Genomic DNA, 19,610 nt, shown 5'->3' with positions numbered 1-19,610 from the left:
TTATGTCTCAAGATGTTGTAGGATTTGTGAGTGTCGGTGTATTATTGTCAGAGGTAACGGGATTTTTATTAGGATTTGTGAGTGTCGGTGTATTATTGTCAGAGGTAACGGGATTTTTATTAGGATTTGTGAGTGTCGGTGTATTATTGTCAGAGGTAACGGGATTTTTATTAGGAACTGTTTAAATACCCTGAACATCGGGTCTCACAGCCTCAGAGATCGAGTGAATGGTAAGAAAGTTACCTCTTAAGTTTTTCACGAAATCCTCCAGTTTCATCTTGCGCTCGGGTTTGACGTTGGGGCTGTACATGTCCGTGTTCAGCAGGATGATGGCGAAGGCCAAGATGAAGATGGTGTCTGGATTGCGAAACTGTCTGACGACCCCAGGGTTGCAGATACAGTACCTCTGGCTAGAACGGAAAACAAGTCCCTGTGAAGTGATACCAAAAGCACGCGCAGACCAGGACCGGCTTCCAGGCAAGTGCCCTGTGGCCGCTCGGTGCCAACTACTTACCATCGTGCGGCCGCATGATTAACCAGATGCTGGCCTTGAAGGGCCTGGGAGAGTTCTTACGCCCAGTCCGTTCCTGGACATGCTAACCCCGGGTCACAGAGCTGATCTGTATTATATCATTACCGCAGCTCTCAAGCTTCTAATAGATGGTAAGCTCCTGGAAGCAAGGCCCTCTCCTGCTTCTTTACCAGTATGTCTCAATGTGCTTGGCTATTGTCAGTATTAAAGTTATTTACGATCTGAAAGTTGTTCTTGTTCCCCACTCTGTTGGTCAGTTTCAAATATCCAAATAATAAGAATGTATATTGTATTTGTATAATGACCCTGTGAGCACTTCCGTGTCACCCCCACAGGCTGGGTCATAGATTTCTGCCGCCCGTTACCCCCTGAAGGGTAAATATACAAAGCAGGTTTCCTCAGCAGATAAAATGAATGCCTTTCATGTCACAACTTACATTACAATTACATGTGATGTCATGAGCGGATACTTCGCGTCATACATACCTAAAAGCCTCAATCAGCCGTTCCACTTTCTGGGCCTCTCCCTGTACCCGGATATGAGCCTGAAATTTACGAAGCGCCTCATCTAATTCCATGGCAGAGAAATCCATTTCATCCACAACACAACTGGAACACAAACAACATTATTATCCACAGCCCCACAAAACACACCACGTGACACTGCTCACCAATACTGGGTAACCCCAAGCACCAGGCAGTATATGACATCACAACGATGTCTGTATAATGGCAGGAAAATGACATCAGTATCACGGGAGCACTAAGGCCCTATGTGCACAAGGCCCCCAGGAGGGTCACATAATGCGCATTATGTGGCCCTGTGGTGGTAGGCCTATGTGCAAGGTAAGGGGATCTGCGCAAGTGTGTGTATGAAGTCATCGCACCATTGGGCCAATCACAGAGCGACCTGTGGGGCAGATACTCACTCCAACACGTCCCTGTTGAATTGCTTCTGCCTGTTGCCCAGAAATTCTCCGATCATCTGCCTGCTGAGTCCTTTTCTCTGCAGCAGGAAATGCGCCACCCCCACGGGGGTATCGGGCACAAATCCACGCTCAATGAGGTACTGAACCCCCTTCTCCGGCTTCCTATACAAAAGAAATTCAGGCAATATCTCAGAAGTGGCCTTAATGCAAAGTTTGGTTACACAGCCAAGAAGGAAGACCCAGTCATCAGTGGCATTTATTTCTGAGCTTAGGCTCTCATAGGGGTGTATCAAGGATGCCCAAAGACCAACGCAGAGCCACTCTCGTGGGACTAAAGGCGATTCAGTCATGTGATTTGCACACCTTTCCAGGCAGATCAGCCCCCAGAACAAATCCATTCACCCCGTGGCAACAAATCCATTCACCCCCCCAACAAAAGCTAATTGGAGTCAGGAGTTATCAAACTTGGAGCCCAAACAAAGTTACTCTAAACCATTTTGAGTTTGCTCTTCTCAAGAAGCATCTGCTGATGTGAACCGTGCCTCACAACACAAAAGAAACCTCAGGAGACCTCCATGAAGAATTGTTGATTTGCATGAAGCTTGAACGGGTTACAGCGGCTGAGGGGCCCCGTGTACCAGGTCCCGACAATTTGTTCCGCTACTTGACGTGTATGCAGATAATCCTCACAGGTTCGGCCCTTTAATTCTCTTTAATGCACGGAAATGGGATTAGAATGTGGAACACCAGCTGCAAGAAAATTGATTCAAACACAAGATGACCTGGCTCTTGCTCCACATGAGCAAAAAACACGCTAAAGGCAGCAGGAATCTCTCCCTGAATCACGTCCACCTCTCGGAAACAGATTCATTTATGGTGTTGCAGGCAAGAAAAGGACTGTTACAGATCTGATTACACTGACACATAAAATATGCCCCAAGTCACACAGCATCTATTGCTGCGTCTGCCTCCAAAAGGAAGGGAGCCATGACATATAATGGTGCTAATGTACGCAGAGCTCCATGACACATCCATGAAGACGTTCCCCAGCTCCAGAGGACGATGACCCCAATATCTTATAGATCGGATGGTGCAGACCCTCGGCAAGCCTCCCCTGGTGAGACCGATTATCTCCTTAGCACATGACTGCAACATCCGCTCTTTAGATGCACAAAATACAGCCTTACCTTAGAGAGACGTCCACGTCAGCTCACCTATAGAAAGCCAAGTCTGTAGCATCAGCACAGACCGCGTTATTACTCCAGAATCGTTCCTTTTCATACTCCTGAATATTCTACTTTTATTCATTCTTAGATACAATCAGAACGTGTAATAAAATGTACTTTTCTAAAATTATGCAAAGTGGAAATGAATGGGGTGAGAAACAGAGCCGCAAATCATTATTGGCCAGGGGAAAACCCAAAATACTTACTTATTGAAAAGATTCAGGCCAATCCTATAATGGCGCTTTCTGATGACATCATTACTAAATGCAGGAGAATCCCAGCTGTTTCGGGTTTCTTTGTGATACGTTTGTTTGCTCAGAGTTTGTTCGCGTAAACTGTCCCTGGAGGACTCCGAGCTGCAGTGTATCGTGTCGTTCGAATTGGAAGTGCTATTAATGCTGTCATTGTCTCCGTCTGAATAATCCGATTCGGATTTACTCTGTCTGTTTAGGGAGCCATTAATAATTAATTGTGGGTCTATCGGTCTTGTTCGATGGCGAGGCTGGTCGTCTTCACGCGTTAATATCTTTGCAGGAATGTGCGCAATATGTTTGGGGCTTCCCTGCTGACTGTGTATGGACCGTTCATAGACACTTTGCCTTATTATCGATCCTCTTTCCGAACGATCACTTAAGTCCACAGAACTGTCGCTCGGGGGCTCGATGGTCAATAAAGGTAGGTGATCGAGTCTCGAGCGGTGATCCTGACACTCCAGAGACGGTGTGCTGCGGCAGCTCGTATCCGTGTCCAGTTTGTCATCCTTGTGCGTCATTGACCAGTATTCTTGAGAAGAGTTCATTGACCGAAGTCGTACGTCGGATTCCGTCCCGGATGTTCGGTCCAAAGACTGGGAAAGTGGGAGAGGAGGAGAAATTTCCTCCTCGTCAATGTACAACGTGACATCGCTATAAGATGCCGTCATCTCATCAAGTTTCCTGTGATCTAAATTATGTGCTGGTTTCATCTGACTAGAACTATTTCTCTCTATGTCACGAGTTCTAATTTGATCGGAAGTCTGTACCTCGTCTGCATGCAGACTGCGGCAATTTAATGCATCGTCAATCGATTCTGCTAGAGACTTGACTTGTCTCGAGAAAGCATCTTCTAGCTCGGTTATGGCGTCCGCAAAGTCACTGGACGCCGCTGGGGACTTCAGCGATGGTTGTTCCCCGAGATCCCCGCGCTCAGACTGCACAATGCGCCCCATTTTCGTTCCATCATTTGTCAGAGATACCTGCTTTCCCTCAAAATAGGAGCTGTGGACTTTCTCTGGTCCTTCAAAGGAGAACTGCATCCTCATATTGGACAGAACAATGCGCCTGGACATGCGATTTTCTGACATGGAACTTCTCAGTCTCTCAAAGTTTTTGTTCATCTGGTACTGGCGGAAAGCTGTCTGTATCGTGCGCGCCGCATGTCTAGTTATGAGACGGCCTCCGTATTTGCGCTCCAACATCTCCACCTAAAACAAGGGATACTGAGTGTTAACGGCAAGCGTGTTTTACCGGCTTCTATGGTCAAAGTACTCGAGCAGAAACTCAACCAAATCGAAAAGGATCAGAGTGAAATCCTAGACAAGTGAAAAGGGATCCAGACGTGTTTCATATACATATTTGCTCCTAAGCCCTAAAAGTTGTCATCAGCAAGTAAATCATTAATACACAGACTGCGATTGCCCCATAATCCTTCACTTCCATTCACACCCCGGGAGTTCAAAGGGGTCACTGGGCGCACCTAAAAGGATGTCCCCTTTTCCTGCCCATAAAGACTCAGGTTATATCTTCTACACAAATCTATCAGACCGGCCGCATGTTCGCAGGCAATTATTAATGGCTGTACACACATGGGGGGGGCGTCTCTCCTTTGGCATCTGCCATTTGGAGCTCACTATGTGGTGCCCTGAACAGTAAGCCTTGCAATTACGGCTCCCCAAACGAGTCCCATGAATAATATAATCCATTCATTAATTATAATTCATATAAACCAGCTTCTCTAATCGATCCCCCTCTTGTGAATTTAACAAACTTTACTCAGGATCAAAGACAAAAACTAAGGAACGAGGATGGCCGCATGATGCGTAGAGCACCGAGCAAACTGCGGGTGACCAGCACACCCAGATCAACCGCAAAGCAAAAAAAGCCTTAGATATAAAAAAAGGACCAGATTCTAGCCCTTTCGTTATTATAATTTACTTGAAAGTAATTATAATAACACTAGTCGTGTCGCCCGGTGAGGTGACACTCTATGCGGGTGACTTTATAATCAGCCTCTCTGGAGGATAGACCTGGAGCCCCCGCTGAGCCCTGACATTTTATGTGAGAATACGAGAGGAGAATGCGAAAATCATGCAATACCTGCTTGTCCTGGAGATCCGAAGACAGCTCATAGCTCTCGGACAGCGACCGGGACCGTTTGATGGCCTCTTCCTCCGCTTGCTTCCTCAGGATAGAGACGCAGTGCTGCAGTTTGGGTCTCCGCGAGCGCTGTGCGGGGGACGCACCGTACAGGGCGTAGGATGGATAGTCGTACTGGTCGGGACTTATGGACGAGCTGTGGGTTATTGCGCCTTGGTGGTAACTCGAAGTGTCATCTATGGAAGCTGCATTCTCACTCCCAGGAATCTCACCCTCAACACTGCAAAGAAATAAACAGACATCATCATTATCAGGAACCCGACGCGCTGCCGGCAGCCGGGGGTCACAGAACAGACATTTCAGGCTCTAAGGCCAAAAACACATCAGCTCTGCAGGTAATGATGGACAGAGACAGCATCACCTTTCCTACAGTCTGATTTACAGCCCACACCACCCATTCACCAACGCTGTCCTACAGACAGACAGACAGACAGACAGAGGCCGCGTGTCCAGCGAGTGTCCCCTTCTCTATGCATCCACAAAACCACCAAAAGTAACGCAGCGAGAGACGGAACATGGCTTAAAGAATTAGGAAAAACTATAACACACTTGGCATGTACAGCATGGAGAAGAGGGGGAGACGGGATACCCCCCCCAACCCGAGGAACAATTCTACCGTTTTAGAGAAGATTCAGAGCCCCCCAACCCCGGGAACGATTCTACCGTTCTATAAAAGACTCAGAGCCCCCCAACCCTGGGAACGATTCTACCGTTCTATAAAAGACTCAGAGCCCCCCAACCCCGGGAACGATTCTACCGTTCTATAAAAGACTCAGAGCCCCCCAACCCTGGGAACGATTCTACCGTTCTATAAAAGACTCAGAGCCCCCCAACCCCGGGAACGATTCTACCGTTCTATAAAAGACTCAGAGCCCCCCAACCCTGGCAACGATTCTACCGTTCTATAAAAGACTCAGAGCCCCCCAACCCCGGGAACGATTCTACCGTTCTATAAAAGACTCAGAGCCCCCCAACCCTGGCAACGATTCTACCGTTCTATAAAAGACTCAGAGCCCCCCAACCCCGGGAACGATTCTACCGTTCTATAAAAGACTCAGAGCCCCCCAACCCCGGGAACGATTCTACCGTTCTATAAAAGACTCAGAGCCCCCCAACCCCGGGAACGATTCTACCGTTCTATAAAAGACTCAGAGCCCCCCAACCCTGGGAACGATTCTACCGTTCTATAAAAGACTCAGAGCCCCCCAACCCCGGGAACGATTCTACCGTTCTATAAAAGACTCAGAGCCCCCCAACCCCGGGAACGATTCTACCGTTCTATAAAAGACTCAGAGCCCCCCAACCCCGGGAACGATTCTACCGTTCTATAAAAGACTCAGAGCCCCCCAACCCTGGCAACGATTCTACCGTTCTATAAAAGACTCAGAGCCCCCCAACCCCGGGAACGATTCTACCGTTCTATAAAAGATTCTGTTATTATTTAACCCATAAAGGCTGTTGAGGTCACTGGAAGAACTCGGGGGGGCTCATATCCTGATCTCTTTATCTGCAACAATTGTGACTCAAGTTCAACGATGTGTCCATTAAGTTGAAATGAAGCAGATAAGTGGGTCAAACCCGTTGCAGCCCAGACTCCACGGGGAACAACACATTGAATGCAGACAGACAATAACCGCCTGGTAATTCCTGCCGTGCTCTGGAAAGCGTCACAGAGAAGCGCGAGGGGTTAAAATGACTTCATGGCATAAATAAGCATTTTATGAATAAGCGTCTCACAGAGTGAAATCGCTTCCATGCCTCTGCGTTTGGTTAAATCATCAAACCCACTCGTCACAATCTGCTTTTCATTCCCAAAGGAAGCGGCTCGGCTGAGGATTCGCGGGACTCGCCAGTAATGGAGTCTCCATGTCTGTACAGACGCTGCCAGGAAGAAGAAGAAGAATGTGAAATCTCCAGTTTTGGAATTAAAACACAAAACTAAGCCTGCTAATTCTGGAACTCGCCTTCTAAACGGCTTCCAGAATTAGGCTGGAGTGTCGAGTCCGACAGCTGCCCGCCGGAATGTCAGCAACCCCCCGAAATAAAGGAGATGGAGGCATCCAAAGTCTAAAACAGGAGGACATTCCAAATGCCCTCTCTGGAAAGAAACGTGTTACCCCCTCGGAGCGGGCTAAACACGGGACGCACGCCGTGGCTTCCAAAATAGAGGCTGTTTCACGGCTCAGTGTTAAATATCAGAGTCCAAAAATAAGAATAATTCGGTGTTAATTTCCCGACGGGTTTCATTCTGAACGCGTCTATTCCGGGTGAAGCAGAAACAAAAGCTCTGTTGGCTCAGCTGAACGACCTTTCCTCGAAACGTTTGAGCGCAAACAATCTGTTCTTGATTTTTTTCATATTAGGCACCAGGAACGAGTTTTAAGTGAAATTCTTCAATCACAAACACAACGCGTGATGTCAGCAGGCAGTGACATCATCAGGAAGCAGTGTGTGCGTTCATGCATAATGTAACATGTACACAAACTGTATATGCCTCTCTTACCTATAAGTCTGTAGAAAGGTTTTATCTGCATTTATTGGGGAATTCAGAACTACACAGAAAAGTCCTTCCGTATTCTGAGGGGTCCGATCTCAAACCGTCGGGGGCCAACATGCAGGCCCCTGGAGAGGAATAAGCAGTCATTTTGCACGCATAGAGAACGGTTCCGTTCCCAGTACTCTGCATGCATTAGGCATTCCTCGCATCCCTGGCTGCGCACGGCGCATGCTCCACCGTGCCGTGTTTATCCAACCTCCCAGCGAAATGTTTTCAGTTTGTCCCAGCGGAGAATGAATCGCGCCATTCATTCGCATTTTTGCACACAGAACTCTTTGTGGATCGTTTGTAAAATGCGACAGAAAAATGTAAGGCAAACGCCAATAAGAGCAGGACGCGTCTGGCCTGCGTGTGCGACACTCTCACGACTCTCTGCCGAGAACAAATAAAGCGCAAAGTGGGAGACTCATTTACCCTGATAAATCGCCGTTACCCTGACTTCTGTACAAACACTTGGCCACGAGAGGCATTTGGGGTGATCTGTTTGAAGGCACATTACAGGATGGCTGTGCGAGGAGGACTCCCCATAACGGCGGCCTGTATGCGCCCCGCAGACCGAGGGATCGCAGGGATCTGCTTTGGGAGATATGGCGATCCCTGAAGCCTCACCAGGAGATGCTGGCTGCGGCCGAACGGTTATCATCGGGAGTAAAACTCACTCAAAACTGGTGAAGACGTGCGAGCCGGTGGAGAGCTGCCCCTGCGCGACACCAACAGCCCACAATTAGGGGCTCCTTGTATGTTAGGAGGGCTTTGTTTGTCAGGAACACCGCAGCGACCTCTTTACTCACAAGGAATGATGGAGCCAGGTCTTTAAGTTGCAAACATTTTAGAGATTTCACAACATCTGAATTTGCTGGGAAATTAGATAAATGTGTTTTTTCTACTGAAAACAGGATTCATGACGGGGGGGGGGCGTTACAGAACTGGCCAGAGTCCAGGAGGAGAAGTCATTTTTCCACATGTGGTTTTTCTCCAAAGGAGACTTTTCCAGTATATTGGGGTGGGATGCTTATTATTACTATTAATATAAAGGGTCAGCCGGGGGGCGATAGCCGATTTCTGTATCCGCGTATCCGAAGGACTTAGTCCGCAGACTCTGTATGGAGGGAAGCGAAGACTTTAAAGTAATAATCCTGCGAGGTCAGCTGCGGCAGGAAGAGATCCAGCGGGTTTAGATCCTTCTTTAGGAACAGATTCCAATCACATTTATTTTTCCATTTTAAACAGGACTGGCCAGAAGCTTGGCTGCGGACGGCCGCCCTTCCTAAAAGCTGCTTGCAATTTGGAGAGCGTCTTATGACATCATGATTAATAGATTTAACGGCAGAGGAAGCAGGTTTCCCATCAGACGCTCATCCTTATAATAAAGGGGCCAACCCATTTCTTCCGTTTTATTCACCATTTTTTATGATGGTGACCGGGACAGGATTAAGCTGGGCTTTCTGGCCGCTGGGCCGCGATGGACGGCCGCTGGTTCTTTATTTTCTGTGCTTTTTTTTGAGATGTGTTACGTCGATGGAGTAACTCAGTCCTGAAATTTCTCCACCAGGCGACCAAACAGCAGAGTGGGTTCCGGGGGATTTAAAAGCCCCTCAAAGCGTTATCGGGTTTCTCGGAGTGGGAGAGTATTTCCAGGCGATCCCCGCGATGCTCCGTCTCCCGTTTCGAGGTGCGCCGTTATGTAGATTAAATGAGATCGGCTCCCCGGCGCTACACAATTTCACAAATTCCCAAAGAAATTCCCCAAGAAATGAAGCAAATCCACAGACATCCTTACGACTATTTGTGAATGAAATGAGGGAGCGCAGCCCCCCTTTATTATTATTATTATATATCTTATTTATCTAGCGCCAACAATTTACGCAGCGCTTCTGGCAATACAGATAAACAAACCGATACATTAGGTGGAGAAGGAATATATTAATGTGCTTTCTATAAAAATATTTGTAAGGTTTTGAGAAACGAACTCGATTCCGCCTGGAAACACCGCGCTTAACAAATGCTAAACCGGACCATATGGTTTTAGTAAAAGAACCTTAAATTAAAACCATTGCACTATCCCCTCAAACACGAAGCAGAGTAACGATCATAACCGCCTGCCAGCATCATCCGGGCTCTGGAAAAGCTTTCCTTTATCTTAGTTTAACGGATTTCTGCAGATTTAGCACAAAACCAGAAAGCTCATCAATGTGTCTCACTCCTGGCCTAATGCATCAGTCCATAGTTTTCCCTAAGACCAAAAAATAATCAATGAACGCAAGAAAAAAAAAAAAATTCTCAAAGTGCTTCACACGGTGGCCACAGACTGGTGCCACGTAATTACCCCACGCCCTGTACGTGGCACAGCGCGGCTTGATGGGCTCCGGGTGAGGGGGTTTCCCATCTTCTATGCCCCGTCTGTCAGTTGTGACACTGTCACCGATGCATCGTTCACTCAGGAAACCCGTTTGTGATATAATATTGGCGAAATACACTGGGATCTGCTTCTAGCTCATCCTAATTCCCAGGTTTCTATGGCAACCTCCCAGACCGCACTGGAGAAATGTCCGCTGACATCTTGGACGCAATTCGTTGGCAGCATCTGCTGGAAGTCTCTGATGTGACACGAGAGTTTCCTCCACGTCTGACTTCATTTAAAGCGCATCTTAATCACCTTGCGTTAAGAAGGGCCCCGTCCCAGGATGACCAACAGGGGATAGTGAGAGGTTTCCGAATGGCTGGGGACCTTAAAGCCCCTTATCCCCTGTTCCAGGTTACCAAAAAGAACATGAGAGAGAGAGAGAGCGAGAGAGAGCGAGAGAGAGCGAGAGAATGCGTAAATCCTGCCGGATCCGGCTTCTGTATTATTATCTCCCATGCAGACTATTGCGATGTTATATGTTGATTATTCCGCACAATTCACCTCCTATTGGGAAGCGACTGGCCTTTCGTGGCAAGTCTGAGCTCTGGGTTGTCCACTGATAACCCCTGTGACCCCCAGTTTCTCCGTCCCCCGGGAAGGGTTTGGGAGATATTTTGGGGAGCAGTCACATTTTTGGTCTAGTCCGGTATTAGCCTTGTAGAGGAAGCATTGCTATGACTCGGGGAGTACGAGGCCGTCAGCCCTGATAACATCCGCTTTGTAACGTCTGCAGAGCTGGGAACTTCACCCGGGGTTCTCCTCAGGGCTCGGATTAGTATCTTCAAACGCCATGACCCTCCGTCCAGGTTCTGCATGGCCCCCGTCCACTTACTCAGTCCTTTAAAGTTTAACTAGGCTTGGCTCCGCCTCTCTGCAGGACTAGTCCTGCCCCCTGTAGCAGCCACACCCTTTCCTGGTTCCTATAAAGAGCAGGCGAGGGGGAGCTCCTGAGTACGGCCGGTCGGGGGGACACTCGCAGTGACTTCTGCATTGTGGCAAAGACCCTTGGTAATATCAGGGCTTCGCCCCGCGTGGCTTGTACCATATCGGGTCCTGCGCCTTTTACCCAACGCACATTCCTGGATACATTTAACAAAGTTACTTTTCCAGTTTTGGGAAAATAAATTATAGCAAAGGATAAAACTTTCAGCCCCAACCCCATGAGTGTCACACAGCGGCATCACACAATCATCACAACACTGTTCGGCGTTGAGCAGGGAAGGCCGGCAACATTCACCCAAGGGGGCAAGTCCAGTCAAGGAGCCAAAAACCATTTAGTAGACAAGTACCTTGTGTAATGCATAGAAAAGCCATGAAAGAGCCACAGAAAGGATCCATTCACTGCATTCACGTGGATAAGATCCTCGCGATGCTGCGGCTGTACGTGGAATTTCAAAAAAACATACAAAGATTGTTCAGGCAGTGGCCCAAAATGTTTAAGTCAGAGAAGCTTAGGGGGTAATTGCCCCCCTGCCCCTCTTGGCAGCCCGCAGTCCAGAGCACTTCTGGGAAACCATGGATTCAGTTTGTGTTATATTTGCTGACATCATCATCATGCGCAGGACATTCTGTTTCCATACATAACAAATGTGTTTTCAGCAACATATGGGGCAGGATGGAGGAGAGCGGAGATCAAAGGGCAGGATGGAGCAGAGAGAGAGAATCACGGAAGGAGGGGAAGGATTTAGGAAACGACAGGATTCCGAGATAGATACATGCGATGGGTATACTGAAAACAGAACACGCGCTCTACAGCACACTGTCAGAGAACATATGCTTAGTAAATGCATTATAGGGTTAACATGCAGGATGGTGGCACAGGAAGTGACAGCTAGGGACTGTGCCAGGAAAGCTGGGGGTCTTGGCAGATGTGCAAACCCTTGCATTTTAAATCTAGTTAGTTCTAATCGTTGGCATGGCAGCATTATCCACCATAAGCCGCTCTGGATTTAAAAAGGGACCTATGAAATAACAAAGACAACAGGAATTCCCAGGGTCAGCAAAGACCCTCAATATGGCAGCTTCCCCCCGAAGCTTTAGCAGCCTTAGAATGTCCGTGAACCGAAATGACTTTATTGAACTGACGTGCATTTAAAACACGATATACGTTTCAGCAGACAACGCATTTCACCCCCGAAATCGGGGTATAACGCGCTCGCGGACCCAGAGCAGGGGGCTCCGTATAACGCTTGTGGCCCCAGAGCCGGGGACTCCGTATAACGCGCTCGCGGCCCCAGAGCCGGGGGCTCCGTATAAGGCTTGCGGCGAGCTACAGGGGACCCCCCGACCACTGCACAGCAGATGGCCGGGAACTGAAATCCTACCCACCACGGCCGTCGGGGGGCCCCGGATCCTACCCACCGTGGCCGCTGGGGAGCCCCAGATCCTACCCACCGCGGCCATCGGGGAGCCCCGGATCGTACCCACCGCGGGGGAGCCCGGATCGTACCCACCGCGGGGGAGCCCGGATCGTACCCACCACGGGGGAGCCCGGATCGTACCCACCACGGCCATCGGGGAGCCCCGGATCGTACCCACCGCGGCCATCGGGGAGCCCCGGATCGTACCCACCGCGGGGGAGCCCGGATCGTAAACGGCACAAAAACCAGGAAGGAAATCCTGAACAACAAACACAGCAGGGAACCCCAAATCCTACAAAGTGGGCAGAGTACCTCAGATCCCACACAGCCCTCAGGGAACAATAATTCCTACACAGTCGTTAGCACGCTCTGTCAGACGGCATTGTATATACAGCCGGCACTCTCTCACACGGCATAGTATATACAGCGGGCACTCTCTCACACGGCATAGTATATACAGCGGGCACTCTCTCACACGGCATAGTATATACAGCGGGCACTCTCTCACACGGCATAGTATATACAGCGGGCACTCTCTCACACGGCATAGTATATACAGCGGGGGCTCTCAGACGGCATAGTATATATAGCGGGCGCTCTCTCACACGGCATAGTATATATAGCGGGCGCTCTCTCAGACGGCATAGTATATACAACGTGCGCTCTCTCACACGGCATAGTATATATAGCGTGCGCTCTCTCTGACGGCATAGTATATAGCGCGCACTCTCTCAGACGGCATAGTATATAGCGTGCACTCTCTCAGATGGCATAGTATACAGCGTGCACTCTCTCAGACGGCATAGTATATAGCGTGCACTCTCTCAGATGGCATAGTATACAGCGTGCACTCTCTCACACGGCATAGTATATATAGCAGGCGCTCTCTCCGACGGCACAGTATATATAGCGGGCGCTCTCTCAGACGGCATAGTATATATAGCGTGCACTCTCTCACACGGCATAGTATATATAGCGGGCGCTCTCTCACATGGCATAGTATATAGCGAGCGCTCTCTCACACAGCATAGTATATAGCGGGCGCTCTCTCACATGGCATAGTATATATAGCGGGCGCTCTCTCACATGGCATAGTATATATAGCGGGCGCTCTCTCAGACGGCATAGTATATATTGAGGGCGCTCTCTCAGACGGCATTGTATATATAGCGGGCGCTCTCTCAGAAGGCATAGTATATATAGCGGGCGCTCTCTCAGACAGCATAGTATATATAGCAGGCACTCTCTCACACGGCATAGTATATAGCGGGCGCTCTCTCAGACGGCATAGAATATACAGCGGGCACTCTCTCAGACAGCATAGTATATAGCAGGCACTCTCTCACACGGCATAGTATATAGCGGGCGCTCTCTCAGACGGCATAGTATATATAGCGGGCACTCTCTCATAAGGCATAGTATATACAGCGGGGGCTCTCAGACGGCATAGTATATATAGCGAGCGCTCTCCCACACAGCATAGTATATAGCGGGCGCTCTCTCAGACGGCATAGTATATAGCGGGCGCTCTCTCAGACGGCATAGTATATAGCGGGCGCTCTCTCAGACGGCATAGTATATAGCGGGCGCTCTCTCAGACGGCATAGTATATAGCGGGCACTCTCTCAGACGGCATAGTATATAGCGGGCGCTCTCTCAGACGGCATAGTATATACAGCGGTCGCTCTCTCACACGGCATAGTATATACAGCCTGCACTCTCTCACACGGCATAGTATATATAGCAGGCGCTCTCAGACGCATAGTATATATAGCGGGCGCTCTCACACTGCATAGTATATATAGTGGGCGCTCTCTCACACGGCATAGTATATAACGGGCGCTCTCTCACACAGCATAGTATATAGCGGGCGCTCTCTCAGACGGAATAGTATATATAGCGGGCACTCTCTCACACGGCATAGTATATAGGAGGCGCTCTCTCAGACGGAATAGTATATATAGCGGGCACTCTCTCAGACGGCATAGTAATAGTATATATAACGGGCCCTCTCTCAGACGGCATAGTAATAGTATATGTAGCGGGCGCTCTCAGACGGCATAGTATATATAGCGGGTGCTCTCTCAGACGGCATAGTATATAGCGAGCGCTCTCTCAGACGGCATAGTATATAGCGAGCGCTCTCTCAGACGGCATAGTATATAGCGGGTGCTCTCTCAGACGGCATAGTATATAGCGGGTGCTCTCTCAGACGGCATAGTATATAGCGGGTGCTCTCTCAGATGGCATAGTATAAAGCGGGTGCTCTCTCAGACGGCATAGTATATAGCGGGCGCTCTCTCAGACGGCATAGTATATAGCGGGTGCTCTCTCACACGGCATGGTATATATAGCGGGCGCTCTCTCAGACGGCATAGTATATAACGGGCGCTCTCTCACACGGCATAGTATATAGCGAGCGCTCTCTCACACGGCATAGTATATAGCGGGCGCTCTCTCACACGGCATAGTATATACAGCGGGCGCTCTCTCACACAGCATAGTATATATAGCGGGCGCTCTCTCACACAGCATAGTATATAGCGGGCGCTCTCTCACACGGCATAGTATATACAGCGGGCGCTCTCTCACACAGCATAGTATATATAGCGGGCGCTCTCTCACACGGCATAGTATATATAGCGGGCGCTCTCTCACACGGCATAGTATATAGCGGGCGCTCTCTCACACGGCATAGTATATAGCGGGCGCTCTCTCACACGGCATAGTATATAGCGGGCGCTCTCTCACACGGCATAGTATATAGCGGGCGCTCTCTCACACGGCATAGTATATAGCGGGCGCTCTCTCACACGGCATAGTATATACAGCGGGCGCTCTCTCACACAGCATAGTATATATAGCGGGCGCTCTCTCACACGGCATAGTATATATAGCGGGCGCTCTCTCACACGGCATAGTATATAGCGGGCGCTCTCTCACACGGCATAGTATATAGCGGGCGCTCTCTCACACGGCATAGTATATAGCGGGCGCTCTCTCACACGGCATAGTATATAGCGGGCGCTCTCTCACACAGCATAGTATATATAGCGGGCGCTCTCTCACACGGCATAGTATATAACGGGCGCTCTCTCACACGGCATAGTATATAGCGGGCGCTCTCTCACACGGCATAGTATATAGCGGGCGCTCTCTCACACGGCATAGTATATAGCGGGCGCTCTCAGTCCTCCGGGGCTCACCTCTCCGGCTCCAGCTCCAGCAGAGACTGACTCCTGTCTGAGTGACATTGCAGACACCACATGGCTGACATGTAGGGGGGGCACTCTCAGCACAGCAGGGGCCCCACTACCCAGCGCCCCACCATCCTGCACCCCAGCTGCCCCCCTCAGCACCAGCCCAGGAGCGGAGGACGGGATGAATGGCTGCAGGGCTGGGATCCGGGCCGGGAGGGGGAGGGACGGATTGGATGTCACAGATCCCATTTGTTGGCCTCCAGTTTTGTTTTCTCAGGGAAGGAACAGGAAGTAACATCACAGCATACCTCCCAAGTGTCCCTTTTACAGAAGGAAAGTCCTTTTTGTACCCCTCACTCCCCTGATGCCCCTCTTTTCTAGGAGGTCAGAATGTTTGCTGGGTATGAGGGTATCGCAGGGTTCTACAGCCCTAAAAGCCCCGATAATGTGTATAGAAACAGCAGGAAACGACTTTATAAATTAAACGGGGAAATAAACCCCATTATTGTTCTAATGACAGTTGGTACCTGCCTCTCTCTGCAGAGCATTCTATACGAGAGCATCCATACTGGGAGCGAGGGGCGCTGTATACTGGGAGCACAGTGTGTACCGGGAGTGAGGGGCGCTGTATACTGGGAGCACAGTGTGTACCGGGAGTGAGGGGCGCTGTATACTGGGAGCACAGTATGTACTGGGAGTGAGGGGCGCTGTATACTGGCAGCACAGTGTGTACGGGGAGTGAGGGGTGCTGTATACTGGCAGCACAGTGTGTACCGGGAGTGAGGGGCGCTGTATACTGGGAGCACAGTGTGTACGGGGAGTGAGGGGCGCTGTATACTGGGAGCACAGTGTGTACCGGGAGTGAGGGGCGCTGTATACTGGGAGCACAGTGTGTACGGGGAGTGAGGGGCGCTGTATACTGGCAGCACAGTGTGTACCGGGAGTGAGGGGCGCTGTATACTGGGAGCACAGTGTGTACCGGGAGTAAGGAGCGCTGTATACTGGGAGCACAGTGTGTACTGGGAGTGAGGGGCGCTGTATACTGGCAGCACAGTGTGTACGGGGAGTGAGGGGCGCTGTATACTGGGAGCACAGTATGTACCGGGAGTGAGGGGCGCTGTATACTGGGAGCACAGTGTGTACCGGGAGTAAGGAGCGCTGTATACTGGGAGCACAGTATGTACGGGGAGTGAGGGGCGCTGTATACTGGGAGCACAGTGTGTACGGGGAGTGAGGGGCGCTGTATACTGGGAGCACAGTGTGTACGGGGAGTGAGGGGCGCTGTATACTGGGAGCACAGTATGTACGGGGAGTGAGGGGCACTGTATACTGGCAGCACAGTGTGTACGGGGAGTGAGGGGCGCTGTATACTGGGAGCACAGTGTGTACCGGGAGTGAGGGGCACTGTATACTGGGAGCACAGTGTGTACGGGGAGTGAGGGGCGCTGTATACTGGGAGCACAGTGTGTACCGGGAGTGAGGGGCACTGTATACTGGGAGCACAGTGTGTACCGGGAGTGAGGGGCACTGTATACTGGGAGCACAGTGTGTACCGGGAGTGAGGGGCGCTGTATACTGGCAGCACAGTGTGTACGGGGAGTGAGGGGCACTGTATACTGGGAGCACAGTGTGTACTGGGAGTGAGGGGCGCTGTATACTGGCAGCACAGTGTGTACGGGGAGTGAGGGGCGCTGTATACTGGGAGCACAGTATGTACTGGGAGTGAGGGGCGCTGTATACTTGCAGCACAGTGTGTACCGGGAGTGAGGGGCGCTGTATACTGGGAGCACAGTGTGTACCGGGAGTAAGGAGCGCTGTATACTGGGAGCACAGTATGTACTGGGAGTGAGGGGCGCTGTATACTGGCAGCACAGTGTGTACTGGGAGTGAGGGGCGCTGTATACTGGGAGCACAGTGTGTACTGGGAGTGAGGGGCGCTGTATACTGGGAGCACAGTGTGTACTGGGAGTGATGGGTGCTGTATACTGGGAGCGCAGTGTGTACTGGGAGTGATGGGTGCTGTATACTGGGAGCGCAGTTGGATTTCCCTATATAGCAGCGTATGTATAGATCCTGTAACATTTCCCAATATAGCAGTGTATGTATAGATCCTGTAACATTCCCCTATATAGCAGAGTATGTATAGATCCTGTAACATTTCCCAATATAGCAGTGTATGTATAGATCCTGTAACATTCCCCTATATAGCAGAGTATGTATAGATCCTGTAACATTCCCCTATATAGCAGAGTATGTATAGATCCTGTAACATTCCCCTATATAGCAGAGTATGTATAGATCCTGTAACATTCCCCTATATAGCAGCGTATGTATAGATCCTGTAACATTCCCCTATATGGCAGCGTATGTATAGATCCTGTAACATTCCCCTATATGGCAGCGTATGTATAGATCCTGTAACATTCCCCTATATAGCAAAGTATGGATAGATCCTGTAACATTCCCCTATATGGCAGCGTATGTATAGATCCTGTAACATTCCCCAATATGGCAGCGTATGTATAGATCCTGTAACATTCCCCTATATAGCAGAGTATGTATAGATCCTGTAACATTCCCCTATATAGCAGAGTATGTATAGATCCTGTAATATTGGTGATGGCAGTTAAAGGGTAGCTATTATACCGCATGCAGACACAGCGATCTCCGGCGCCTCCACATCGTGCAGTCACCGAGGCGTTGCAGACACTGCCGTATGAAATCATTGTCTTCACGGACTGCTCCTGCGGCAGGAACGTCCCGCATCGCCTACCTTTCACTCCATCGGTGTGAAGGACGGAATGATCCGGCCGCCCGTCTTCCCCGTGTCCCTCTGCTGTGGATATTCACTAAGCTTTCTCCTTGTGACGGAGGATGCAGCGGAGGTCAGTGAGGAGTGACGGATTCACCATAGTGCACTAATCAGCACATTTACCTAACGCCCAAGTGATGGGCTGAACATCCGCCTCATCTTACTCTCAATATCCAGAGTAATTCCCCATCACTACGGTGACTGCAGGCACAAGGTCGCCGGCCCTCGCAGCCTCACAAGTCGTAGGGCTTAGGCTGAAGTGCATGTAACGGATGATGCGACATGTGACCGGACAGAAGGAAATTAGTCTTTGCTTCACCACAAAGCTGGAATTAAGAGAATTAAGCAATTTGCTGCATCCCAAATGTCTATAAAGAGACCCATCCACCAGAACCATGGCAAATAATGGGATTATTAACCAAACAGCAGCCGGTATACCGTCTCCATCATCATCATCATCCTCTCCACCATCTCCATCATCATCATCATCTCCAATGTCTCCATCATCATCTCCAACGTCTCCATCATCATCATCTCCACCGTCTCCATCATCATTTCCATCATCATCTCCAACGTCTCCATCTACATAATCATCTCCATCATCTCCACCGTCTCCATCATCATTTCCATCATCATCTCCAACGTCTCCATCTACATAATCATCTCCATCATCTCCACCGTCTCCATCATCATTTCCATCATCATCTCCAACGTCTCCATCTACATAATCATCTCCATCATCATCTCCAACGTCTCCATCTCCATCATCATCTCCACCGTCTCCATCATCATCCTCATCATAATACTCTAACTCCCGAGTCACACATTCTTTCTCCATGTTCACTCGTAGGGCATGCTGCAGCCATGTTGCCTCCGTCCGCAGTATCATGTCTTTTATAATGCCAGGATACTAGGTATCAGGCTCGGGGCAGGGTTCTATTAAACATTGTGGACATGCGCACATATAATGCCCTGCCTGATATATTTTCCTCCTGCACGTGGGCTGCGCATGCACTCTGTCACACAGTTCAATGCCTGTGGTGCATAGAGGTTTGTCACATTACTGGGTAAATTCTTCCTATTTTCAGACAGATTAATGCTGCTCGTTTAGGAAACAGACAAATTCTGTAAATTCACTCTTAAGCGTTTTTTTGGCATTTTCTGTGTCATTTGAAA

General features: G+C 49.6%; 1 protein-coding gene across 6 annotated transcripts in view; it reads right to left on the bottom strand.

The window, feature by feature from the left end:
* Positions 1-19,610, bottom strand: part of IQSEC1 (IQ motif and Sec7 domain ArfGEF 1) — a 69,900-nt gene that overhangs the window by 9,640 nt on the left and 40,650 nt on the right. For 5 of the 6 annotated variants that reach the window (XM_053468600.1, XM_053468595.1, XM_053468599.1 and 2 more), the window contains 5 exons: positions 5,042-5,321; positions 2,894-4,149; positions 1,462-1,623; positions 1,019-1,141; positions 244-410 (listed from right to left, as the gene is read on the bottom strand). In XM_053468600.1, coding sequence (XP_053324575.1) covers positions 244-410; positions 1,019-1,141; positions 1,462-1,623; positions 2,894-4,149; positions 5,042-5,321 — 1,988 coding nt within the window. Of the gene's footprint in view, positions 1-243; positions 411-1,018; positions 1,142-1,461; positions 1,624-2,893; positions 4,150-5,041; positions 5,322-15,628; positions 15,885-19,610 lie in introns of those variants that run through there. The other variant, XM_053468597.1, reaches the window with a different exon arrangement.

Source organism: Spea bombifrons, chromosome 6 (genome assembly GCF_027358695.1).
Source record: "Spea bombifrons isolate aSpeBom1 chromosome 6, aSpeBom1.2.pri, whole genome shotgun sequence".
Lineage (NCBI taxonomy): Eukaryota > Metazoa > Chordata > Amphibia > Anura > Pelobatidae > Spea > Spea bombifrons.
The sequence above is the reverse complement of the archived record's forward strand: the minus strand, read 5'-3'. Positions and strand labels throughout refer to the sequence as shown.